At 44.4% G+C, this 21,239-nt stretch overlaps 1 protein-coding gene across 3 annotated transcripts; it reads left to right on the top strand.

Annotated features, from left to right (window-relative positions):
* The first annotated feature begins 3,252 nt into the window (after positions 1-3,252).
* On the top strand, positions 3,253-21,217 carry RNPS1 (RNA binding protein with serine rich domain 1). 3 transcript variants are annotated; one of them, XM_075011189.1, is made up of 8 exons: positions 3,253-3,328; positions 10,706-10,897; positions 11,210-11,365; positions 14,375-14,566; positions 14,949-15,051; positions 15,925-16,078; positions 16,660-16,801; positions 19,461-21,217. In XM_075011189.1, exons 2-8 carry the CDS (start codon positions 10,827-10,829, stop codon positions 19,564-19,566), a joined length of 924 nt encoding a protein of 307 aa, XP_074867290.1. In that variant the 5' UTR covers positions 3,253-3,328; positions 10,706-10,826; the 3' UTR covers positions 19,567-21,217. The 3 variants fall into 3 exon arrangements, with proteins under 3 accessions (XP_074867290.1, XP_074867289.1, XP_074867291.1); XM_075011188.1 differs by lacking the exon at positions 3,253-3,328 and adding an exon at positions 7,987-8,091; XM_075011190.1 differs by lacking the exons at positions 3,253-3,328; positions 10,706-10,897 and adding an exon at positions 7,995-8,091.
* The last annotated feature ends 22 nt before the right edge of the window (positions 21,218-21,239 follow it).

Raw genomic sequence — 21,239 nt, 5'->3', positions numbered from 1 at the left:
CAAGGGTGATTAGAGGGCTAGAGAACGTAGCGCTGAGGAACGACTGAAAGAACTGGGCTTGTTTTCGTTTGGAAAAGAGAAGACTGAGGGGGGACATGATAGCAGCTTCCAAGTACCTCAAAGAGGGTTACAAGGAGGAGGGAGAAAAACTGTTCTTCACAGCCTCTGAGGAGAGGACAAGGAGCAATGGGCTTAAACTGCAGCAAGGGAGGTTTAGGTTGGACGTTAGGAAAAACTTCCTAACTGTCAGGGTGGTCAAACACTGGAATAAATTGGCTAGGGAGATTGTGGAATCTCCATCTCTGGAGATATTATAGGATAAAATTCTGAGGTAGGCCATGATATTTGCTAAGAACCACTGTTCCAAATGTCTGGTAAGCCTCGCCCCCAGCCATCTGGGAAGGTCATCCTAGCTGGTTTAAATAACTCCGTAGGCAGCCACGTTCCAGCCCCTCGCAGGGAAGGGAATTGGACTATGGTTAAAGGGCAATTGACAGGATTCTTTCACTGCCTTCTGCTTTGATCCTGCAGTGCCTGCTTGCTTTGATTCTGTAGAGATGACAGGAATGGTCACGTCCATGTGAAGATTACATCAGGATGCCAGACAAGACGTCACCGCTTTGCACATCGGTGTTGGCGACTCCACTCTTCAAAAGAAAAAAGCAGTCCAGTAGCACTTCAAAGACTAACAAAATAATTTATTAGCTGATGAACTTTTGTGGGACAGACCCACTTCTTCATATCGTAGCCATACCAGAACATATTACTCTCTGTTACTATTCCACTTTTCAAAGGATTTGCTGTTTATAGATAAAATGTTCTGTAAACTGCGCTGAGAAACTCCCTGTAACTCCCAGATTGTTAGTTCATCTGGGTTGCTCATTGATTGTTCCTTGATCATGCTCATTTCCTTACTGTCTGCTCCTGTTCTCCCCTCTGCCTATCAGCTCTCTACAGAACCAGTCATAACTTGATGCCTGTCAGTGCATTCTGAAACTCAACCAAGTTCAGAATCATTCTGCCAGCTGGTTGTAATAAAATCTTTATTTCACATACAGTATCCAGACTTTGTTCCAACAACTGGGGGCTCGTCCAGGATCCAAGCTTGTGAGCTGGATGGGAGCCAGAAGGTAACGTACAAGAGAGGTCAGTATGTTTACTTTACCATCTCACTAGGCTAGGGATGAGGGTCTCTCTTTTCCTTCAGACACGTCTTGGTTCTGCTTTCCAAATTTAAACTGGGAAGAACCTGGACGTGTGTGAGCCAAATATAAAGGTCAGAAGGGGTACCCATAAAAGGGGGATGAGTACAAGAGGGTTGTATACTGTTTAAGCTAAGGGATGTGTTAACACAGGAAATGGACAAACCACCAGGGAACAACTAAGCCACAAGTTAAGCCCAGGCCTGGCTGGTGGTTAACCAGTGGTCCCACTTCCTCGTTGTATGTAACGTTGCAAGTCCTGACGGAAGCCCCCTGGCAGGCACATAATGTATACGCCTTCAAATAGTACAAGTCCCATTAAGGGCGGCATTGTGTGCAGTAACACCGTGGTATAAGCTGCATATTGAAAGGGGAAGACGTACATTCCCAAATAAGGCTGACAACTGACCCATGGGACTTGAGACCTCGGCATCAAAGGGGGAGGCATACATCCTCAGTCAGGGCAGACAGAAGCCATGACATCTAAGGGAGAGGCAAAGGTCATGCCACGAGAATAGGCAGAGTACAAACATATGTGGATTCAGCAGGCAGCAGTTAAGATGGCAGGCTATGCTGCAGTCAGACCAGAGGAGGAATTGATTAAATGGTAGAGTAATCTGAGAACTGGCAAAACAGATAAGACAACAATAATACTATTGGACAGCCTAAAATTAAAGGAGAAAGAAATTGAGACCTGGGAAGACAAAAGCGATGCTCTGAAAAATAAATGCACACCTCAGTGAGAAAATTAAACTCTCAAGAACCAAAACCTCTGTGCCAGAAGTGTACCCTTAAATCAGGGGAGAGGGAATTCTTGGTCGGTGTTTGCCCAGCAGCCGCACCATCGCTTTGCTATCCATGGGAAGATTTGGCAACCTGAGTAGATCCTCTTCTTCTGTACCCAACTCCATATGAGCCAGAACCAGTTCTAAATCCTTCCAGCAATGATAGGGAGGAGGCACAGAAGATAGCAACCATGGCGGATTATGTATGGCCCCTATTTGAACAAAAAGTAGAAGAATAAGGAGTGTTGGAGAGAACGGCGCAGCTGGTCGGGGATTCTGCACAGAGATGGCGACCAGGGTAAAAATATAGTCTTTGACAGCAGCAGTTTTATTCATGTATGCTGCAGCAAGGAAGCATTTCAGCACAGGCAGTGGGAGGATGCATGCGTCAAACAGCTTCAGGCTGATCAGGAAGCATGAAAACAAAAGCTGGAGATCTAAGAGTCATCTAAGCGTAGCTGCAGGGTACTTGGAGGATGTGAGAGAGAAGTTAAGAGAGGAAGAAATGAAAGAAATGCTGGGATTAGAAGTTGAGCATTTACAGAAAGTAGCAAAACTGGTACTGGGATTGCAGTCCCTGGTGCAAAAATTAAGCAGACAAAGAGGGGAAAAAGCATGTGTATGGGAAAAAAGGCAGAATACATAAAGGAGGAAATTCAAGCTAAGGCTTTGCAACTAGCATGTATAATAGCAGGGTAAGATCCCTGTGATGGGTTAACTATGATTCCGTTTGCTGTAGTGATCTGGTTAAATGTAAGGAGAGAAAAAGAAATTGTGATTTTTTTTTTTTATGCTATAAAGTGTGGAGAAAGGTAAAACAGGTGCAGCAAATAGAAGCCTAACTGGACAGCTACATCTGGGCTGTGAGAAATAGCTTTCTGGATAAATGGCCAGACTACAGGACCTTAAAGAAACTGCCCAACTCTGAAAGTTTGTTTATCCAAGTTCTTTTTTCCCAACTCACTAACTCTCTTTTGAGTATAGAGTATGCTCTTAAAAGCATTCAACCTGTAGAGTATGCCTATGTGTCATGGAGTTTAATTTAAATTAACTGTCTTGCTAACAAGTGGTTGTGTCATAATTTAACAACTTGCCCTTGTGGCGACTGGGAATTGTTTTCAGTTTTGCCCTGCCAAGTGTCTGGGGCTTCTTTGCTTTGTGACTGGTTGGGGTAATTTCTGTTAGTTTGTTTGTTTTTTTTTTTGTCCATTTGTTTGTGTTGCAGGTGGATCAATAAAGAGGGGACGCCTTCCAATATGGACAACTTCCAGTATCAGAGTACAGAAATTGTGTAAAGTCTAAAAAAGTTCACAGGATTAAGTTTTCTCTTCTGTTGTAAAAGTAAGTAATTTATAAAGGTAACTTCAATATGCAGAACTAACAAGTAAAATGTATGTAAAATCACCTGCTAAGTGTTATGCCCAGCAGGACCCCAGGGATCTGTGGGGTCTGAGTTGAATATGTGTAAGTTAAAGGAAGGGTTTAATACCTATCTGCCAGCAGCTCTCAGCCTTAGAAGTTAACCTACTCTATCCCTGCCCTGCCATAGCAGAGGCAGGAATAGAAGGGATAATCAAAGATTTAGTAAAGGAAAGGGCTCTCATTAAGAGCCAGAGCCCCTTCAATAGCCCAAATTTGGCCATTTTTAAAAAAATAAACGCAGAAACCCCTGCCATGGCTCCTGAATCACCTACTGCCTAATGTTCTACCCCCAAAAAAGTGAACTGTTTGCTGAAAGCTCAGGGCAAGAGTGACCGGAAGAAGGAGTCAGTGGCTACGTCTACACGTGCACGCTACATCGAAATAGCTTATTTCGATGAATAACATCTACACGTCCTCCAGGGCTGGCAACGTCGACGTTCAACTTCGATGTTGAGCAGCACCACGTTGAAATAGGCGCTGCGAGGGAATGTCTACACGCCAAAGTAGCACACATCGAAATAAGGGTGCCAGGAGCAGCTGCAGACAGGGTCACAGGGCAGACTCAACAGCAAGCCGCTCCTTTAAAGGGCCCCTCCCAGACACAGTTGCACTAAACAACACAAGATCCACAGAGCCGACAACTGGTTGCAGACCCTGTGCATGCAGCATGGATCCCCAGCTGCTGCAGCAGCAGCCAGAAGCCCTGGGCTAAGGGCTGCTGCCCACGGTGACCATAGAGCCCCGCAGGGGCTGGAGAGAGAGCGTCTCTCAACCCCTCAGCTGATGGCTGCCATGGCAGACCCTGCTATTTCAATGTTGCGGGACGCGGATCGTCTACACGTGACCTACTTCGACGTTCAACTTCGAAGTAGGGCGCTATTCCCATCCCCTCATGGGGTTAGCGACTTCGACGTCTCGCCGCCTAACGTCGATTGCAACTTCGAAATAGCGCCCAACATGTGTAGCTGTGACAGGCGCTATTTCGAAGTTAGTGCCGCTACTTCGAAGTAGCGTGCACGTGTAGACGCGGCCAGTAAGTCCAGGCAAAATTATTCAAATCTCTGAAGTAATAACTATAATTTTTGGGAATAAGCAAGCAACTTTAAGGGAAGAATACATTAAATTTGCAGACTTAGGAGGAAGCCAAGCAGTTAAACATTGTGCAAATGTTATAGAGAAAGAGTTCTCGGTTTCTTTTTAGCCATTCTAAAGGAAAAATGGGCCCTTTTTCCAAAGGAGCGTCTGTAAATAAGCTAGACATAGAGACAATCAAATTTTAAATCTCTGTAATTCAGTAAAGTTTGCTAAAAGATAAGGGGGTTTCTACAGGAATGTAACTGCCCTAAATGTGTAAAAGGGTATGTAAGCTAAGTACAACAGTGTAAAATTAAAGTAGTGCAAGAGCTGTTGAGAAAAGACTGAAGGACTGTATGCACTTAACATGAGTGACCCTGTGACAAGGTGCAATGTGTATGATTTTCTCTTAATAAAAGAAAAACCTTTAAGCAATGTTAAAAATGGTAACTGAAAACATCCCACATAAGATTGACTTGATGAAGTGGGTCTGTCCCATGAAAGCTCAGCACTAAATAAACCATTTTGTTGGACCCTGCAGGCATCAAAATCCCCTTTATTCCTATAACCAAATAGGAATAAGGGGATTTTGACATCTGCAGGGTCCTTTCGAAAAGGACCAAAGCCGCGCGTGAGCACAAGTGGCACTTTTGAAGTGCTGTGGATGCCCTTATGCTAATGAGGTGCTGTATATTCACTGCAGCACCTCATTAGCATATCCCCAAGGGTCTCGTTACCATCCCCCTTTTGAAAGGGGGCAGCTAGTGTAGACATGGCTTTAGTCTTTAAAGTGCTACATTTCTGCTGTTTTGTTTTGTTGGAGTACAGACAAACATGGCTACCTCTGTTACTATTCCACATGATAACTGGAAAGCATTATTACTATAGTGACCCCTTATCTGTGAATAAGCCCAAAGATTAGTACAACAGACGAACTATTACAAACCTGATTGGTGGTATAAAAAGGAAACTGAGGCACACCACCTCATCAATTTTAATTCATTTAAGTCATTAATTCACACTAAACCAGCTTAAACGGTAAAAGCCATTAAAACCAGGCCCAATGAATAAGACTGGAATCAATGCAAAATCAGCAAATATATTTGTAAAAGGAGTATTTTAAGATGTAATCCGCCAACTCCAAAAGGGTAGAAAAATGTTCTTCTGTCTTTCAAAAGAAAATCAGAAGAAGCTAGTACAAAGAAACTGCTTCAGCCTTGTGGTGCTCCAAGCAGTAAATTCTCTTCATTGTAATAAAAGAAAAATGAAACCCAGCTAGATGATAATAGCAGCCTAGCTAAACCAGCATTTCAAGTTGAGGATGTGGTAATGAGTCTTTTATCCTGAGGTTAAAGGAATCCTAAAACTACAGTGGTAAGGTCTCATGCAGGTCCTATTAACCATAGACACCTGTGCTAAACTTGTGAGAAAGATGAGGATGTTTTAGAGACACCAAAAGCAATTAAAGATGTTTGAACCAGCAACTGTAAATACTAATAATGTTTCTCCAGTCTCCCGTGGTACTCAAGAAGGATCAGTGAACAATCATAAGGTCGTTCCTGTTAAGGCTCCTGCTGCCCTGAGGTACATGACAGAGAAAGTGAAGAGTGTGCCATGTGAAAGGGAGAACTGGAGAAGGGAGACCAACCCCTTCTACTGGCACTGCTTCCTTTTACTTGTTACACTAATCAAACAGTAAGCTTTTGTAGAACTCGCACACTAATCCTTACAAAGTCCTGGCCAGAGGTAAAGATCAACCTGTGGCTGGGACATGAATCAGTAGATTACAAAATGGTTCGTGTAAAATCGTACGCTAATGCATGAACATAAACAGAGAAACTAGTAACAGCCCAATTTCCATAACGGGCAAGTGTCCAACTACTTGCTGGTGCTAGAAGTTACGGAACCCAAGGGAAATATTTTGGAAAAGTCACAGTTGCATTGGGCCTCCATTCCAAAGGAAAGACACCCTCAAACCTTGTTGCAGTCCTATAAGGGGAACGGTGACCCCAGTAAATGCATCAAGCCTCCAAATTACTTACAGGGAGAGGCAGTGGCGTATTGACAATGAGGAAGACTAAAGCCTTGGGCTACCCATCATTTACATATAATTACTTTGCATATTGCAGTGACACAGGCCCGGAGAGAAACACACAGTCCTCAGTGTTGGAGTTTGTGTGGCATATTGTAGGACAGAAGATGCATTCATGCATCTGAGAGAGTGGTTTTTTTTCCCCCATGAAATTTTATGCTCCATTAAATCTGTAAGGTGCCACAGAACCTTCTTGTTGTTTTTGTGGGTACAGGTTGACATGGCTACCCTTCTGATACCAGTTTAGGAGGGCAACTACTGTTCCTGAGAGGTAACAAAGAGGAAGCCATGCTAGTCTATACACTATCAAAACAAAAAGCAGTCAAGCAGCACTTTAAAGACTAGCAAAATGGTTTATTAGGTGAGCTTTCGTGGGACAGACCCACTTCTTGGTCTGAAGAAGTGGGTCTGTCCCCCGAAAGCTCACCTAATAAACCATTTTGCTAGTCTTTAAAGTGCTGCTTGACTGCTTTTTGTTCCTGAGAGGTTTGACATTCATGAAAGCCCTAGAACAGAAGTGGGATTAAGGCACCCTGAGCAGGTTCCCTTACTGGGTCATGGAGGATGCACTTTGACAGGGGAGGTGTTGTGGTAGAAGGACACAGGAGGGCTGTGGCAGGTGCTGGTGGAGGGACACATGGGGACCATGGCAGAGGGGACTAGGTGGGGGCCCCGAACAGGGGAGGTTAGATGGGGGCATGGCAGAAGGGATGGGAGCACGCAGAGGAGGTTGAGGGGGTGGACCTGGCAATGGGGTTAGGTGGAGGTCCCAAGCAGAGGGGGTTGGATAGGGATGAGCAGAGTGGGTTAGGTGTGGGGTAGGCAGAAGGGATGGGGATGGGCAGAGGGCTTAGGAGGGGGACTGGCAGAAGGCTTGGGGGACAAGTAGAGGGGGTTAAGTGGTGAGCAAACTTTTTATATTTGGCCCCACTTTTCATCCCTGCCGTTAGAAGTCCCCTCAACACGTCTAACCTAATCCAAACCGATGGAAGCGTTAGTTATGTTTATATGAATAAACCTCTTATCCCATGTAAGAAAATAAGTGTAGCATGTAAAACCTGTGTGCACTGGTATGTAAATGGGAAAACACACACATAAAGGGTCACATATTTGCACACATTTAACGAGATGGATGAGCCCGAGGCCCAACACACAGCCGTGCTGTGCCCCCACGTGACGCACCCTGTCCTGGAAGAGGGGTTGCGGGGGCAGGCGGGGGGGGTATGGAGCAGGCTGGAGGGCGGACAGAGGGGTGTTGAGCGCCCGGACTGGCGAGGGAGCGCCGCCTGCAGCCCCACATCGCTCCCAGCGCGGGGGAGCTGCTTCGGCCCTCCCTGCCGCAGCGCGCAACTGGGGCCAATCCGCCTTGCGCCTGTAAGTCCCACCCTTCCGCCCTCCTGCTTTGGCGGGTGACGCCATCATCGTGCGCCACACGAGGCGCTTCCCGCTCCGAGTTGAGTCGCGTCTTTGGAGCGCGACGGGGTCGGGAGCTCTGGCCACGGAGGGTGCCGAGGATGTAAGTAGGGGGACATCGGGGATCTGGCGCCATCCGGCCTGGGGGAGGCGTCGGGGGCTTCCCATGGTCGTCTCCGGCCCGAGGGAGGGGCCGGGAGCCCTGGAGCAGGATGTGGCCGGAGGGGTGGGGAAGGCCGGAGCTAGCTCTCCCCGGAGGAAGGAGCCCTGGGGGAGGGGCCTTGGAAGGCCTTGCCTGGGCCTTAGGGGTGGGCCGCAGGGCCCCTCTCCACCTCTCTGGGGCCGCCTGCTGCAGCGCGCGGTGGGCAATGCAGATGGTGTAGCTGGGCTCGGGGCCCTCTGCAGCAGGGGGCTGGCTCAGGCTACAGTACAACTCTCTTCAGCTACATCTGTAGTGCTGCACCTGCTAAGCGTCGGGGCCGTTGTGGTCAGAGCCTGCGCCTGTAGCTCTCCTGTTACGGGCTGTGGTTTTCTGTCCGTTCCGTGGCCCTCATAGGAAGGCCACACATGTTCTGTGATCATTAACATGCCCATGGTGTATCTGGCATTGCAAATTGCACCCCATTTCTGCCTGCGAACTTTGTGCAAACTGAGATACAGACTGAACACAAGCATGTATTCATTTAGGTGCTTTTGTAGACCCTATCACTGTTGTGGCTGACTGTTTCTTATGTGCCAATGACTAAATTACTTGCCTTAAGATCATCTGTTTCTGACAGAGCTCTGTTTGCTTCACACATCACTGATATGCAGCTGTCTAAATAGTTGAGCTGCAGTGCAAAACTCCTTAGAGCAGGAAAATGAGGCAGAGTAATAATGTATCATATCAAGGCATTCTCTATGAACCTGGCTTATGTTTTTCACTTGGATACTAGGTGCTGCAGAAAAACTCATTGGTTAGTGAAGAGTTTTCTTGGTAATAAGTAGGAAAAAACATTATTTGCCAATTTCACTCCTGTCTATATATGTTTGTCTGTAGACAAATACAAAACTTGTTCTTGATGGAATTATTCTTCAGTGATTGTTTACTAGAAACAGTCTCATCCTGAATAGAGATGACAACTAGATGAAAGTGCATGTAGTCTTGTCTTGTAAACTGAGGTTTGAATTTTGTTGCATCAGTAAAAACAACAAGAAGTCATGTGGCTTCTTATAGACAAACCGATTTTTTGAGCACAAGTTTTCATGGGCAAAAACCCACTTTGTCAGATGCATGCAAATCTTATGCTCCAAAAATGTTTGTCTGTAAGGTGCCACAGGTCTTCTAATTGTTTTTGCAGATGCAGACTAACATGGCTACCTCTCTAATATTTGTCCCATCAGTAAGTAGACTTTTCCAGTCAATTTGTTGATTTTTAAATAAGCAAGACAAAATCTGTTCTATTAAGGGAGGGTACAGATATTTCCAGGGGCGGGGGCGGGAAGGGAGACATTAGGTAAAATGGCCTGCCCCAGAAAATCATTATAAGGGAATTGAAGATTCAAAGGACATAATATGAAATCCAGAAAACTAAATGGAGTTTATTCTTATTACCAAATATTTCTAATATCTATGGAGCGTGTCTTAAGTATCCAACTTCATTTTTGTTAGTACCATTATATATCCTTTCTTATAGCCCTGGCAGCATATATTTACTTCTAAAATCACAACTGATGTCCAGTCTGGCTGCCTGGTAAATGTTTAATGAATTGAATAGGATGAAAGATACTGTGTACAGGTTACGAACACCATAATGGTGACTGTTAAATTGGCTCTATAGTGACCATAAACTAAACAGGAGCGACCTATCAATGCTGTTTAAAACTATTAGGTCATGCACCCCTGACATCTTTATTAAATGGTAAGCAGTCCACCAATTTAGTTAAAATGTGATGATACATTGGGATACTATGTTATAGATAGAATAAAAGGACTTCTTGTGGATTGCACATAGGGTTCAGCTCGTGACTGGTATTTTAATATGAATTAATGACATGTTGATTTGTGTCCTTTATTTACCTCAAGAATATAAGGAGATCTATAGGAGTGGATGAAATCTGAGCCCCCTGTATAGGTCTTCCACCAAGACAGATTCAAGCAAGGTTTGTTGCAGTTATAACAGTGCATCAGTTTTTGGTTCCTCTGCTCAGTCCCTGGTTTCCAAGGCACGCAGAGCATCCACTGAAACTAGGAGGATGGAGTGCCATATGCTGCTTTTGGGAAAAATCCCTTTGCTAACCAACATGTGTTGTGGCAGCAATTGGCAATCTAGAGGAAATCTGAGGGATGAGTGATAGCTGCAAGGCAGGTTAGGCAACACATATACACCTGGCAGAGGAAAACTCATAGAAAAAATCTAGGTTTTCCCTGCCTGCCATACATCTCAGCTTGCTAATTTGTAGCCTTTATGCTCTTGTGAAACTGTCATCTGACACCTTGAAGCATCCATACCAAGTCTTTAAAAAGATGGACAGTGTGTATCTCAGTGTGAGCAGGCACAGGTGTTTGGCTCTTACTGCCATGTAAAATCTGAGCAACTACAGTACTGTTTGTACAAAATGCTATTGTCAATATCTCATTAGCTGACCTCCTCCTACTGTCTTTATTGAAAAGGAGGTTTGTTGTTTTTGCCAATACATTGATTTCTTGTTTCTAAACCCTTTTATCTTGTCACTAGGCCGCTCTTTGGAGTTTATTGCACTCGATTAGGGATCGTTTCTCAGAATCAAGGAGTTAGAAGTGAGATTTGAGATAAGTGAGGCCCATCCAGTGCTGCTTGGGACGCCTCAGAAGGGAAAATGGAGTTTTCAGGAATGAAAAAGAAGAGTGTGCTAGGATTCAAAGAAAATAATAAAAAATCCAGCACTAGGTAATAATTCTGTCTGAATTTTCTAGGCCTAACCCCACTGGGGACATGTAGGATACTAGGGTGTTTCCAGAGAGGATGTGGAATTGGAAATGTAGTTCTCTTCTCACAATGAGAACGTTCTTAAATTACAGATGTGACTTTCTTAAAGTTTCCCTATAGCATGAACTTTTTTGATTTTTTTTTTTTTTTTTTAAATTTTAAATAAAAAAAATCCTAGTGCTCTCCCCTTGCAATAGTGCTTATCCTAAGCTGGCTTAAATCTCAGTGCTTTCTTTAAGCGTAATAACTTCTTTTTACCTTTTGTTTTTAAAGGGCTCCCTCTCCAACCAAGCGCAAAGATCGGACTGAAGATAAATCCAAGGACAGGTCCAAGGACAAAGTGTCCACCAAGGAATCAAGTGAAAAGGATCGTGCTCGTGACAAAACGCGCAAAAGGCGCAGCGCTTCCAGTGGTAGCAGCAGTACCAGGTAATTAGAGTTTCTCTAATGCAGGGGTGGCCAGCCTAAACCTGAGAAGGAGCCAGAATTTACCAGTGCGCATTGCCAAAGAGCCGCAGTAACATATAATGATTATATAAGCGTGTGTGTATTTACGCACCATACCATTTTATAATTTGATAATATATTTTATGCATTATAAATGGATAATTACTGATAACAGCTTGTCTTTTATGTAGTAGGACTTCTTGCAGTCCTTGCTTTTAGCGATTCCTTAGAAGTTTGATTTGTGTTCATTTGTGCTCTCATGCCACAGTTCTCTCATGGTTGTCTGTCAAAGCCATTCAGTGCTTGGATTTCAACTGCTGAGTGTCAAGAAAATAGACTCACAACTATAGGTTGAAAGTATAAATCAAGATAAACATTGAGATTAACTTTGGGGCTGCACCTCTGATGTTAGAGTATTTATCCTTTGGTACAGTCTTAGGTTCCCTCTGTTTTCTGAATAGATTTCAATCTGTTACTTCCAAATGTTCTTTTACTTCCATCTGGGGTGTTGCTTTGTAAGTGACTAAAGAGGGCTTCCAACAATTGGCTTCAGCACTCAAAGGCTCAATCAGATGTCTGATTTAAGGTCTTTAACACTGCAAGTCTTGGAATCTTTCCTCAAAACTATCATTAAGATCTTTAATCATGCTCACATCTCTAGTTGTGCTCTGGTTAGAGGTTTTCTGCTGCATCTTCTTTTGATCTGGCTTGATGCTTTGACATTGAGGGGACATGTCAGCTCTCCCTTCAAGCATTTGTCTGTGATACAATTGCAGTTTGTTTATGAATGCAAATATGCTTTGCAGTAGATTAAATGTGGACGTAAGATGAAAATTCTGGTTGCTATCTAATTTATCCAAGTGCAGTGACATCTCTGCAAAAAATGCCAAATCTAGAACCCATCTGGGATCCGTAAACTCAGGGTATATCCTGTGCTGCTCCTCCATAGAAATTTTTTATGGTTCAAGGAGCTCGAAAAATGGAAAGTATCTTTAATTCCTCTCAAGAGCCACAGAACTGCACAGAAAAAAGGCATATCAGTAGGGATGTTGTCATCTATTTCTTCAGTTAGCTTTTAAAAATTCTGTGAATGCATTTGAGCAAATGAAATTCAAAATGTCAAGACAGGTTTCATGATGTGATTGAATATCAGCTGTTTAGATTCCAGTTGTTCCTGATGGATAATATCGTAAAATTTCCAAAACTCGGAAATGCTCTTGGCAGACTTACAAAGCCAATTAATCCATTCACAGATTCCCATGTGGATGGAGCCCCGTTCATTGCATTGGCAGGGGGCTTCTGTAAAGGGAAGTGGTGTTTTGAAATGAATGACATTAATGCTGCCTTTAGATCTTGTTCCTGAGTTCTGTCCTTTCATAACACAATGTTGAGGCATTTTTCCTTTACTGCACAATCATCAGACACAGCAAGAACAAATGTTGATAATTGAGTTTTATCCTGGACATCACATGACTCAGCCAAGGCAATGCTCAGATACGCTGCTGAAGTCCAGGTTGGAGAGTCTGTGTTCTGTTGTGTAGTGTGAAAGCTGCAGGCCAGAAATTTTCTTTGTAGATTCTTGTTGTCTGGGGACAGGATTGAAATCGCAGCAATGAAACACATTTTTATAAGCTCACCTTCAGAATGGTTTGTTGTTTGCATAAGCTGTGTAGCAGGCCACATAATAGAAAGCTAATGTTCGTCTGCAATTGGTTGGCAAATCTGATGACGAACTTTGCTTCTATGCCTGCTTTTTTCCGTCCAGAATTTTCAGTTTTTAAATTAGGAATTAAGAACCTTGTGGGAATTCTTGTTCCATATGTGCATGGCTAGAAGTGAGAGGATGCTGCATGTTTGAAAATCTGAACTGAGATATTCATCTCCAACAAAGATACACACGGCCTTACCATTGCATTAAAAGTACTCATTCTCCAAAGCAGGGATGTTAATGGATGACTGGTAAACCTCACCCTTAATGGGTGAGGCTTACTGGATATAGTTAACTGGTGGGGGGTGGGAGAAGCCCCACTGCTTGCCAAGGCAGGGGGCCCATTGCAGGTGGGGGTGCTCCAGCCTGGCCAGAGCAGCCCTTGTCTGTGGCAGGCCTGGCCTGGGAGCACTGCACACAGAAGTGCTCCTGCCTGGCTGGAGGGCCCACCCCCCTAATTAACAGTTCAGACTTAACTGGTTAACTAGTATCTATTTAAAGGTGATTTTACATCCCTGTGTCCAACTCTGGTTGGACACCTTTATTTTTTCATCTGGTGTATTTTCTTCCATTGTTACATAGTGTGAAATTTTTTTTTGATTAGCAATTTCCACACCAACTAGTCAGTGTGCTCTTACTCAAGAAGACACAGGTGCTGGATCCCTAGTTCTGCTCTGGCCCACGCCCCAGTCACTTCTCTCTTTCACCAAGTCTTCTTCCCAACCTCTTTCTGCCTCCTCTCTCTGAAGTGAGCCAGAGCCTCCTGCCAGCTGCAAAACAGCTGACTGCCTTTAGAGGGGAGGGAGGGGAGGCTGGGCGCTGCAGCCTTGCTTCTTCCCTTCCCCCATCAGAGCCTTTGCAAAGTCCTGTGGGGAGGCCTGGGGAAAGAGAAGGAGGTGCTGATAGGGTGTGGGCAGCAGATGGGTGGGAGCACCTGGGAGAGGGAGAAGCATGGGTGAGGTGGAGGGGCTGCCAGATAGTGCTGAGAGCCTACCATTTTTTCCCCAGAGTCTCTCCTGGCAGGATCTGCATATTACCTTCTGAAGAGCCACTGGTTGGCTGTCCCAGCTCTAGTGGTTCCCCATGATAGCCCAAGTAGTAGTGAAGTGTAATCCTGTACAAAGGGTACAGAGCTGTTTTGTGGCTCCCCACGTTAGATGTCTGTCCGTTGCTAAAAGGTGGTCCTCTTGCTGTATCAATAAATTTGTTTTGCATAGTCACTTTAACCACCAATTCTTGTTTTGAACTTGTAACACTGATTTTTCCCCCTCCTCCCCTGAAAGGTCTCGCTCCAGCTCCACTTCCAGTTCAGGGTCCAGCTCCAGCACTGGTTCCAGCAGTGGCTCCAGTTCCTCCTCTGCATCAAGCCGTTCTGGGAGTTCCAGTACCTCTCGTAGCTCCAGTTCTAGCAGTTCCTCAGGATCGCCAAGTCCATCTCGCCGTAGACATGACAACAGGAGACGTTCCCGCTCCAAGTGAGTTTGGTTCATCCACTTAATTATCAGGTGGTCAGGAATTTGCTGTGGAGTGGGTAGGCTTGTGAACAGAGCAGTAATCTCTATTTCAAACCAAGTTGCCTGATTTATCCATATCCCAGAGATATATTCTAGCTATTCTTTATAGTTTGCAGCAACAGTAAGTAATTGTAGATGTGGAAGAAACTGGCTTTCCACATCAGCAGGTGATGGGGATGGCTTAGGCATTTGATGGCTAGGAGGCGGGCGTTAGGCGTAACTATGTACCCAGCAAGGCCTCAGCTCATAAAGATGATTTGCAAAAACATCACCTCTTTAAGTGGGATGGTTATTAGCTTGTATGTTACCAGCAGATTTGATAGTTCTGTGATATTCAACTCAGGTCTAAGCCACCCAAGAGAGATGAAAAAGAGCGGAAGAGACGGAGCCCATCGCCCAGACCTACCAAGGTGCATGTTGGAAGACTCACCAGAAATGTGACCAAGGTAAAGCCTTGAACTTTCACATCATTTGGAGAGTCAGGTTTTTAAATAGCATTTTGCTAAACTGCAACAAAGCATCACTGGTTTGAAAGTTCTTACATTATCCGTACATAAGGTTGAGGTGCAGTGGTGGACCTGTGCCTGGGGAAACTTGTGTGGTGCTTATTATATGGGGATCAAGCCAAGAGCAGTTAATCCACGCCAGGAAGGACCTGTACACCATGTGCAAGATCTAGTGCCCTGTGCTGTCAAGCTGGAGGTTTGGATTTAAACCTTCAACTTGATTTCCTACTAGGTTTTCTCCTGGTATTGTGTAGCTTATGTTTGTCTTGATTGGAAGAGCAAGAGTAGCTGACCCCTGGCTTGAAAAATTACAGCTGAAGAGCAGCTGAGAATGTCCTTGATTGGTCTGTAGGAAGTGATGCTCTGTTCAGTCCTTCATGCTTTGCCCGTCCCTCTCAGACCTTTGTAGAGGGAACATGTAACTATATGATGCTATATGAATGATCATAAATGTAAAGGAGAGAAAATGCATCTGTTGCCTTGAGTGTTTGACCCCAGACCGCCCCATCTTTGCTATTTCCCACATAAACTTCGGATTTCATAAGCTAGTCAGGACTGAAAGGTGGTAACAGCCAAGATCCTCAGGCCCTTTTTGAGGAGGGTAGTCAGTAGATCTAGGGCTTGGGATTCCAAGGAAGAATCCTGAGGCAGCCATAGTGGGTGTATGGGGAATTCAAACTGTATCCACATCCTGTTAATGAGACTGGGTTTTGATCTTGTATTGGGTATGCCTCCAATTTAGCATTCCCTATCAATACCACCTGGTAAAGTAGGAATTTGCACCATCCTTAATAATCACTGTTTTCTCTCCAGGATCACATCATGGAAATATTTTCCACTTATGGGAAGATTAAGATGATTGACATGCCTGTTGACAGGCTAAATCCACATCTTTCCAAGGGTTATGCCTATGTAGAGTTTGAGAATCCAGATGATGCTGAGAAAGCACTGAAGCATATGGATGGAGGTAGGTACTGGGTGTCATGCAAAGAAACCAGCAGGCCCAATCAGAATTCATGGAGGGTGTGAGGATTGATACAAAAGATCACTGATTCTGAGTTGCCCTGCCAGCCTTTGTCATTTTACAGTCTGAATTTCTTAACTTTCATTTTCCCAAATGTCTTTCTCTCCTCTGTTGCTGGAACACAGTAAACTTTGAAACTGACCATATAGGGGAAGACAACTAAACTGATCTTATATAATACACTGTCTCTCAAAATCAGATGATCCCCAGATTCTGTTATCTGAACTTTTTTGCTTGTAAGAATAGTAGGTTCTAAACTTTACATGTGTTTTATGCGGAAGTAATTTTTAAGTTGGCTGTCTCAATTATTTGCTTAGGGTGAGAGAGTGAGTCAGTGGCAAAACTGGGGAGAGAACCTAGGGCTCTTGATTCTTGCTCTAACCATTAGATCACAGGTGCTCCAAACACACCAAAGCAGCAGTCTTGTGAGGATGGAATTCTGTAGCTGGGCTGCAGTAGTGCTGCATGCGGTGCATTGACACTGGAAACTTTTAGCTCATTTTTTGCTTTTTAACTGTAAACAGGACAGATTGATGGTCAGGAGATCACTGCTACAGCTGTCCTGGCACCTCGGCCTAGGCCACCTCCCAGGCGCTTTAGCCCGCCAAGGAGAATGCTGCCTCCACCACCAATGTGGCGTAGGTCACCCCCTCGCATGAGGAGAAGGTGAGAAATGTTTTATAAAATACTGTAGAAGCGCGTGCAAGATAAACGGGTTTGGTCATGTCTGATTCGTGGCACCAAGCATCTTGTCCCTTGCACAGATGTTGCCATCATTGGAAACTTTGCTTCTTTGGGCTTGAGTTCAGCAAACCTTATCAGGCTACGTCTACATGGCGTTTGGATGGCACCGTGTTCGGAATATGAAATTTCAAAATAATTTATGCAGTTTGCTTAGCACAAATTGAGTAAATTTATTTTGAAAACATCTCACCGTGTCGATATAGCCTTGGTCACCTGTTAAACCTGGACACTGATGATCACTCCTGCTTTAGTAAACACAAACTCTTAAAGATCTGTTAGAAACTGCTCTTACACTTCGGGGCATGTGTGGTGATCTTTACTGTGTCCTGCTACGAACAGCTTCTGAAGTCTTTGAGGGCTGGTCTAAACTATGCTGTGGGGTGGGAGGAGACATTGATTTGAATTACATGGCTGAAGTTGACACCATTAAGTCTACTTTCCATGATGTCTTTACTGCAGTGAATGGGGGGTGGGGGCGATGGGGGGTGGATGGACAGACATATAAAGACTCCTTTTATGCTGCTCGTTCTGCTGGAGTACCAGAGTTGACACAAAAGCTATTAGTGGTGGATTTAAATCGATAAATCAACCCCTGCTGGATCAATTTCTTCTTTAAGTGGTTCCTCACTGTACATATCCTTCTATCCACTGTGTATAACAAGAACTGGAACTTTACAGGAAGTGGCCTGTATGACATCTTTGGGGTAGAAAGAGATGCCAGCTGATATGTGTTATCATTCTGTGCGTCAAGCACAGGTGCAGTTTGCAATGTCTGATTATTCACTTACCAGCAGTTAGGTTTTGGGTTTGAGTGCTTGCTTATGTGTGTTCCATGCCAGATGTGCATGCACCATAATCATCATTGCCGCAGATTCCCCCCGCCTTCCTGGTGGTATCTGTAGGGCTGGCTCTAGCACACACTCTTCCCCTCCCCCCAAAGGCCCAGGCTCATGCGCCAGTAGAAGGGCCTTCATCAATGCTGTGTCCTTTGAGTTCCTGCTTAATGGCAGTGGTAGTTTCTAGAGCAGTATTCTCCCTTCCTTTCACACCTCCCTTTCCCTGTTCTTCTCTGAGCACCATTTTCATGAACAACTGCTTGTCCAGGAGATGCAAGTCCTCCTGCAGATAGAAGCTATGGAGGCAGTTCCTCCAGAACAGAGAGGGAAAGGTTGTGCCTATGTGGTGTGGCATGCTTGTCTTCATTTGAGACACTTCAGATGTGGCTTGTTGGTCTACTTACTGAGCAGGCACCATCTGAACTTTATTCTCACTGTTCTGTTGTCAATCTTGGGATTCTCAGACATGGTAATTAAACACAACCTCAATTCTATCTGGAGTACTTCTTGAGTCCCCCACCAGGCCTGGAATCCAGCTGGTATCAGATGCTTTGGTCCTGGGGTGGTGGCCCCACCTTGGCAGTCTCAGGACCTAGGTTTCTGGTTGAATGAGCTGTCATTACACACACATGTGAAGGAACTCACGGTAATTTGCAACATGGTCATGATCCAAATGTTTTCATCCCACTGTGAAGTCACCCACCAGGCCAGAGATAACACATTTCAGGAGAGCTGTATTACCAGCCTGCCTGTGAACTCTTAGCCCACCATAAGAATACTGCTTGTGAGTCACCTGATATGGAATAGCCAGGAGCAAGCATTCGAAGTAGAAAAATGGTTACCTACCTTTTGTATCCATTGTTCAAGATGTGTTACTCATGTTCATTCCATGACCTTCCGTCCTAACGTGCTGTTTGAGTTCATGGTAATAAAGAACTGGGAAGGTGCAGGGCATTAGCTCCTTTTGCACTGAAATAAGAGCTCAGCTGTCCACGGGGTGCTGGAGCTGGCCCAACATATACCACTGAGGGGGGAAAAAATCTCCAGCAACTGTGCAGATGTTGCACTTGACATGCAATAGATGTAAGCCATGCATTTCAAAGAACAATAGTTATGAAAGATAGGTTACTGTTTTTTCCTAGGCTTTATATTTATGGTATCTTGTTTTGTACTTCCTATTAGATGCAAATATCGGTCCTGTGCAGCCAGTTAAGATTAGTGGCTTCTGTTTGTATTTTAAGCTCTGTCCCTCTTTGTTCTTTAAGGGAGAAACTCTCTGAAGTTACAGTATGCTAGCAGTTTTGCAGTGTGACAAAATAAAATGAGCCAGGTTAAATGTTCTGCACCAGAGAGGCTGTGCTGCTGATTTTAATACTGGCATTGGAGTACCTAGTCTCCCTGGATTCACAGGTTCAGTGCCAGTAAGGTCAATTTAGCTGTGTTTTTATGTGAAATATGAATGGAGCATAGTGCTCTTCACGTTGGTGGTGCAAAGTCTTTCTGACGAGAATTTAAAAAACAAAATTCAGTTTGTTCTCTGGTGGCTTGTCACAGTAAAAATATTCCCTCATGCTGAGTTGTGCGCCCTTGAGCTCCTTCCTTCAGCCTCAGAGATGGATGCATTTCAGTAGAGCTCTTTATATAAAATGTTTTGGGATCCTTCTGGATAAAAGGCTCTAGATGTGTGTAAATTCATTTGTCTGTTTATCCTTGTCTTGTTGAAACTTTTCTCCTGCCTCTAACAGGTCCAGGTCTCCAAGACGCAGATCTCCTGTTCGCCGACGCTCAAGATCCAGATCTCCAGGCCGAAGACGACATCGCAGCCGCTCCAGCTCAAACTCTTCACGATAAAGCAAAAAAGACTGGGCAGCTTTTTATTTTTTAACTTAAATCCCGCCAGAATAAATGTTGTACCTTTTTTATACTGGATAAGGGGAAGTGAGAGAAATTGAAACCTAGCAGTGAAGACAAATTAAGAGGAGGGGGTTGCCTGGCTAGTAGGCAGTCTATGCCTTGCAGTTTCTAGATTCTAGGCATTCAATGTAAATGCTTTATAAAAGTGGCTTTGGGTTGAAAGTTGCAAATGTAGTAATCTAGACAAGCAACTGCTGTTGTATGACTTCAAAATAATATCCCATTCAGAAAAAAAACAAATACTTACCTATTTTGGGAGCCATAAGACTGCCTACTACTAAGGGAAGTGGGTGGAGGGCTTATATCCATCTCAAGGCACTAGTTCAGCTCTTCAGACCCAAACACAGACATCTGCCTTGAACTTAAATACCCAGTTGTCATTCTCTGGCCCTGTACCTCAAAGTGTGAGATCATAAATTTGTATTTGCACAAAGAGACTGGGTGCTGCAGATTTGCAGGACATTAAAGATGTTTTTTGGCCAGTCCCCCTGGATATCATTAATTGCATGTGGGAAACAGGCAAGGAATCAAAGGACTGTTTTGTAACTCTCCTCTTTAGGGATCCCCTTGCCCTTGAAGAGTTTTCCTATATATTTCACACACAACTCTCCACTAAATTGTGTAAATGTTTCCACCTTTAGAAAACAAAATACAACTGCAAAATACAAACTGGCAACGAAGCATCAAACCCCCCCCCCCAGCTGCAATGAAGGGGAAGGTCTGAGACTAATGCTGTTTGGATTTAATTTGGGTTATCTTGCAAAAAGCAGGTAATTCAGTCTATTGTACAGTCAATCTATGAAGTTTTTTTTTGTAACTTTGTAGTATTTTAGGTCATGTGTTTGTATTTGTGTAGAATGACCATATTGAAAAAACCAATAGGGTTTAGATTAAAGAATATGCATAGGTTCCTTCTTTGTACAGTGTGTATTGAGGCAGCAAATAAAATGGCTCCTTTTGTTTTAAATTTTAAGATAAAATCTTTTCCAGTTAATCCTGGAAAGTCTGAGCAGTGACAGCTGGCTGATCAAAAGGAATGGCAGTGGAGTTAAATGAAGCCCTTGGACAGTGATTGCATAATGAAGCCAGTGTATATGCACAGTAAAAATAAAACAAGTACAGCTTGAACAATGGTTTTGTCCCTCCTACTCCCCTGCTGTTTCAGCTAGGCTGTGGAAGACTTGAGCAGCACTTCTTCAGACTGTAGTTGTACCAGAAGGCATATTACATGGGTGCTAGTGGCACGGAAGGCTTGTGTCACTCCTGATTTTGCTACTATGGGTCAGTCTCTGTAGCAAGACCCATACTCTTCTTGCTAGAAGAAGGACTCAGCCAGGTGCGTTTCTAACCTCTCTTCTTGCTTTCAAAATAACTCCTCATAGCTCTGTGCATCCTGCCCTGTCCGCAGAGAGACAGCTAGCACTCGCAGCTGGTGCACCTGGTGCAGGAGGGTTGGGGTGTGCTCTGTCCTTGCACTGCGGCAGTATCAGATGCAGCTTCCCCGACGAGGCCCGAACCAAGGAGGTGGGAGCTTCTGGCTGATCCCCAACCCCAAGGCAGCCAGTGGCCCAGGGTCCCCACGGTTAGGCGGGTAACAACTGCAGAGCGCT

Source organism: Carettochelys insculpta, chromosome 16 (genome assembly GCF_033958435.1).
Source record: "Carettochelys insculpta isolate YL-2023 chromosome 16, ASM3395843v1, whole genome shotgun sequence".
NCBI classification, from domain to species: Eukaryota; Metazoa; Chordata; order Testudines; family Carettochelyidae; genus Carettochelys; species Carettochelys insculpta.
The sequence above is the reverse complement of the archived record's forward strand: the minus strand, read 5'-3'. Positions and strand labels throughout refer to the sequence as shown.

Coding starts and splice junctions, on each gene's coding strand:
- RNPS1 (XM_075011189.1), top strand. CDS start 10,827: ATGGAGTTTTCAGGAATGAAAAAGAAGAGTGTGCTAGGATTCAAAGAA. Junction 11,366..14,374: donor AGTGGTAGCAGCAGTACCAG/GTAATTAGAGTT, acceptor CTCCCCTGAAAG/GTCTCGCTCCAGCTCCACTT. Junction 14,567..14,948: donor AGGAGACGTTCCCGCTCCAA/GTGAGTTTGGTT, acceptor TATTCAACTCAG/GTCTAAGCCACCCAAGAGAG.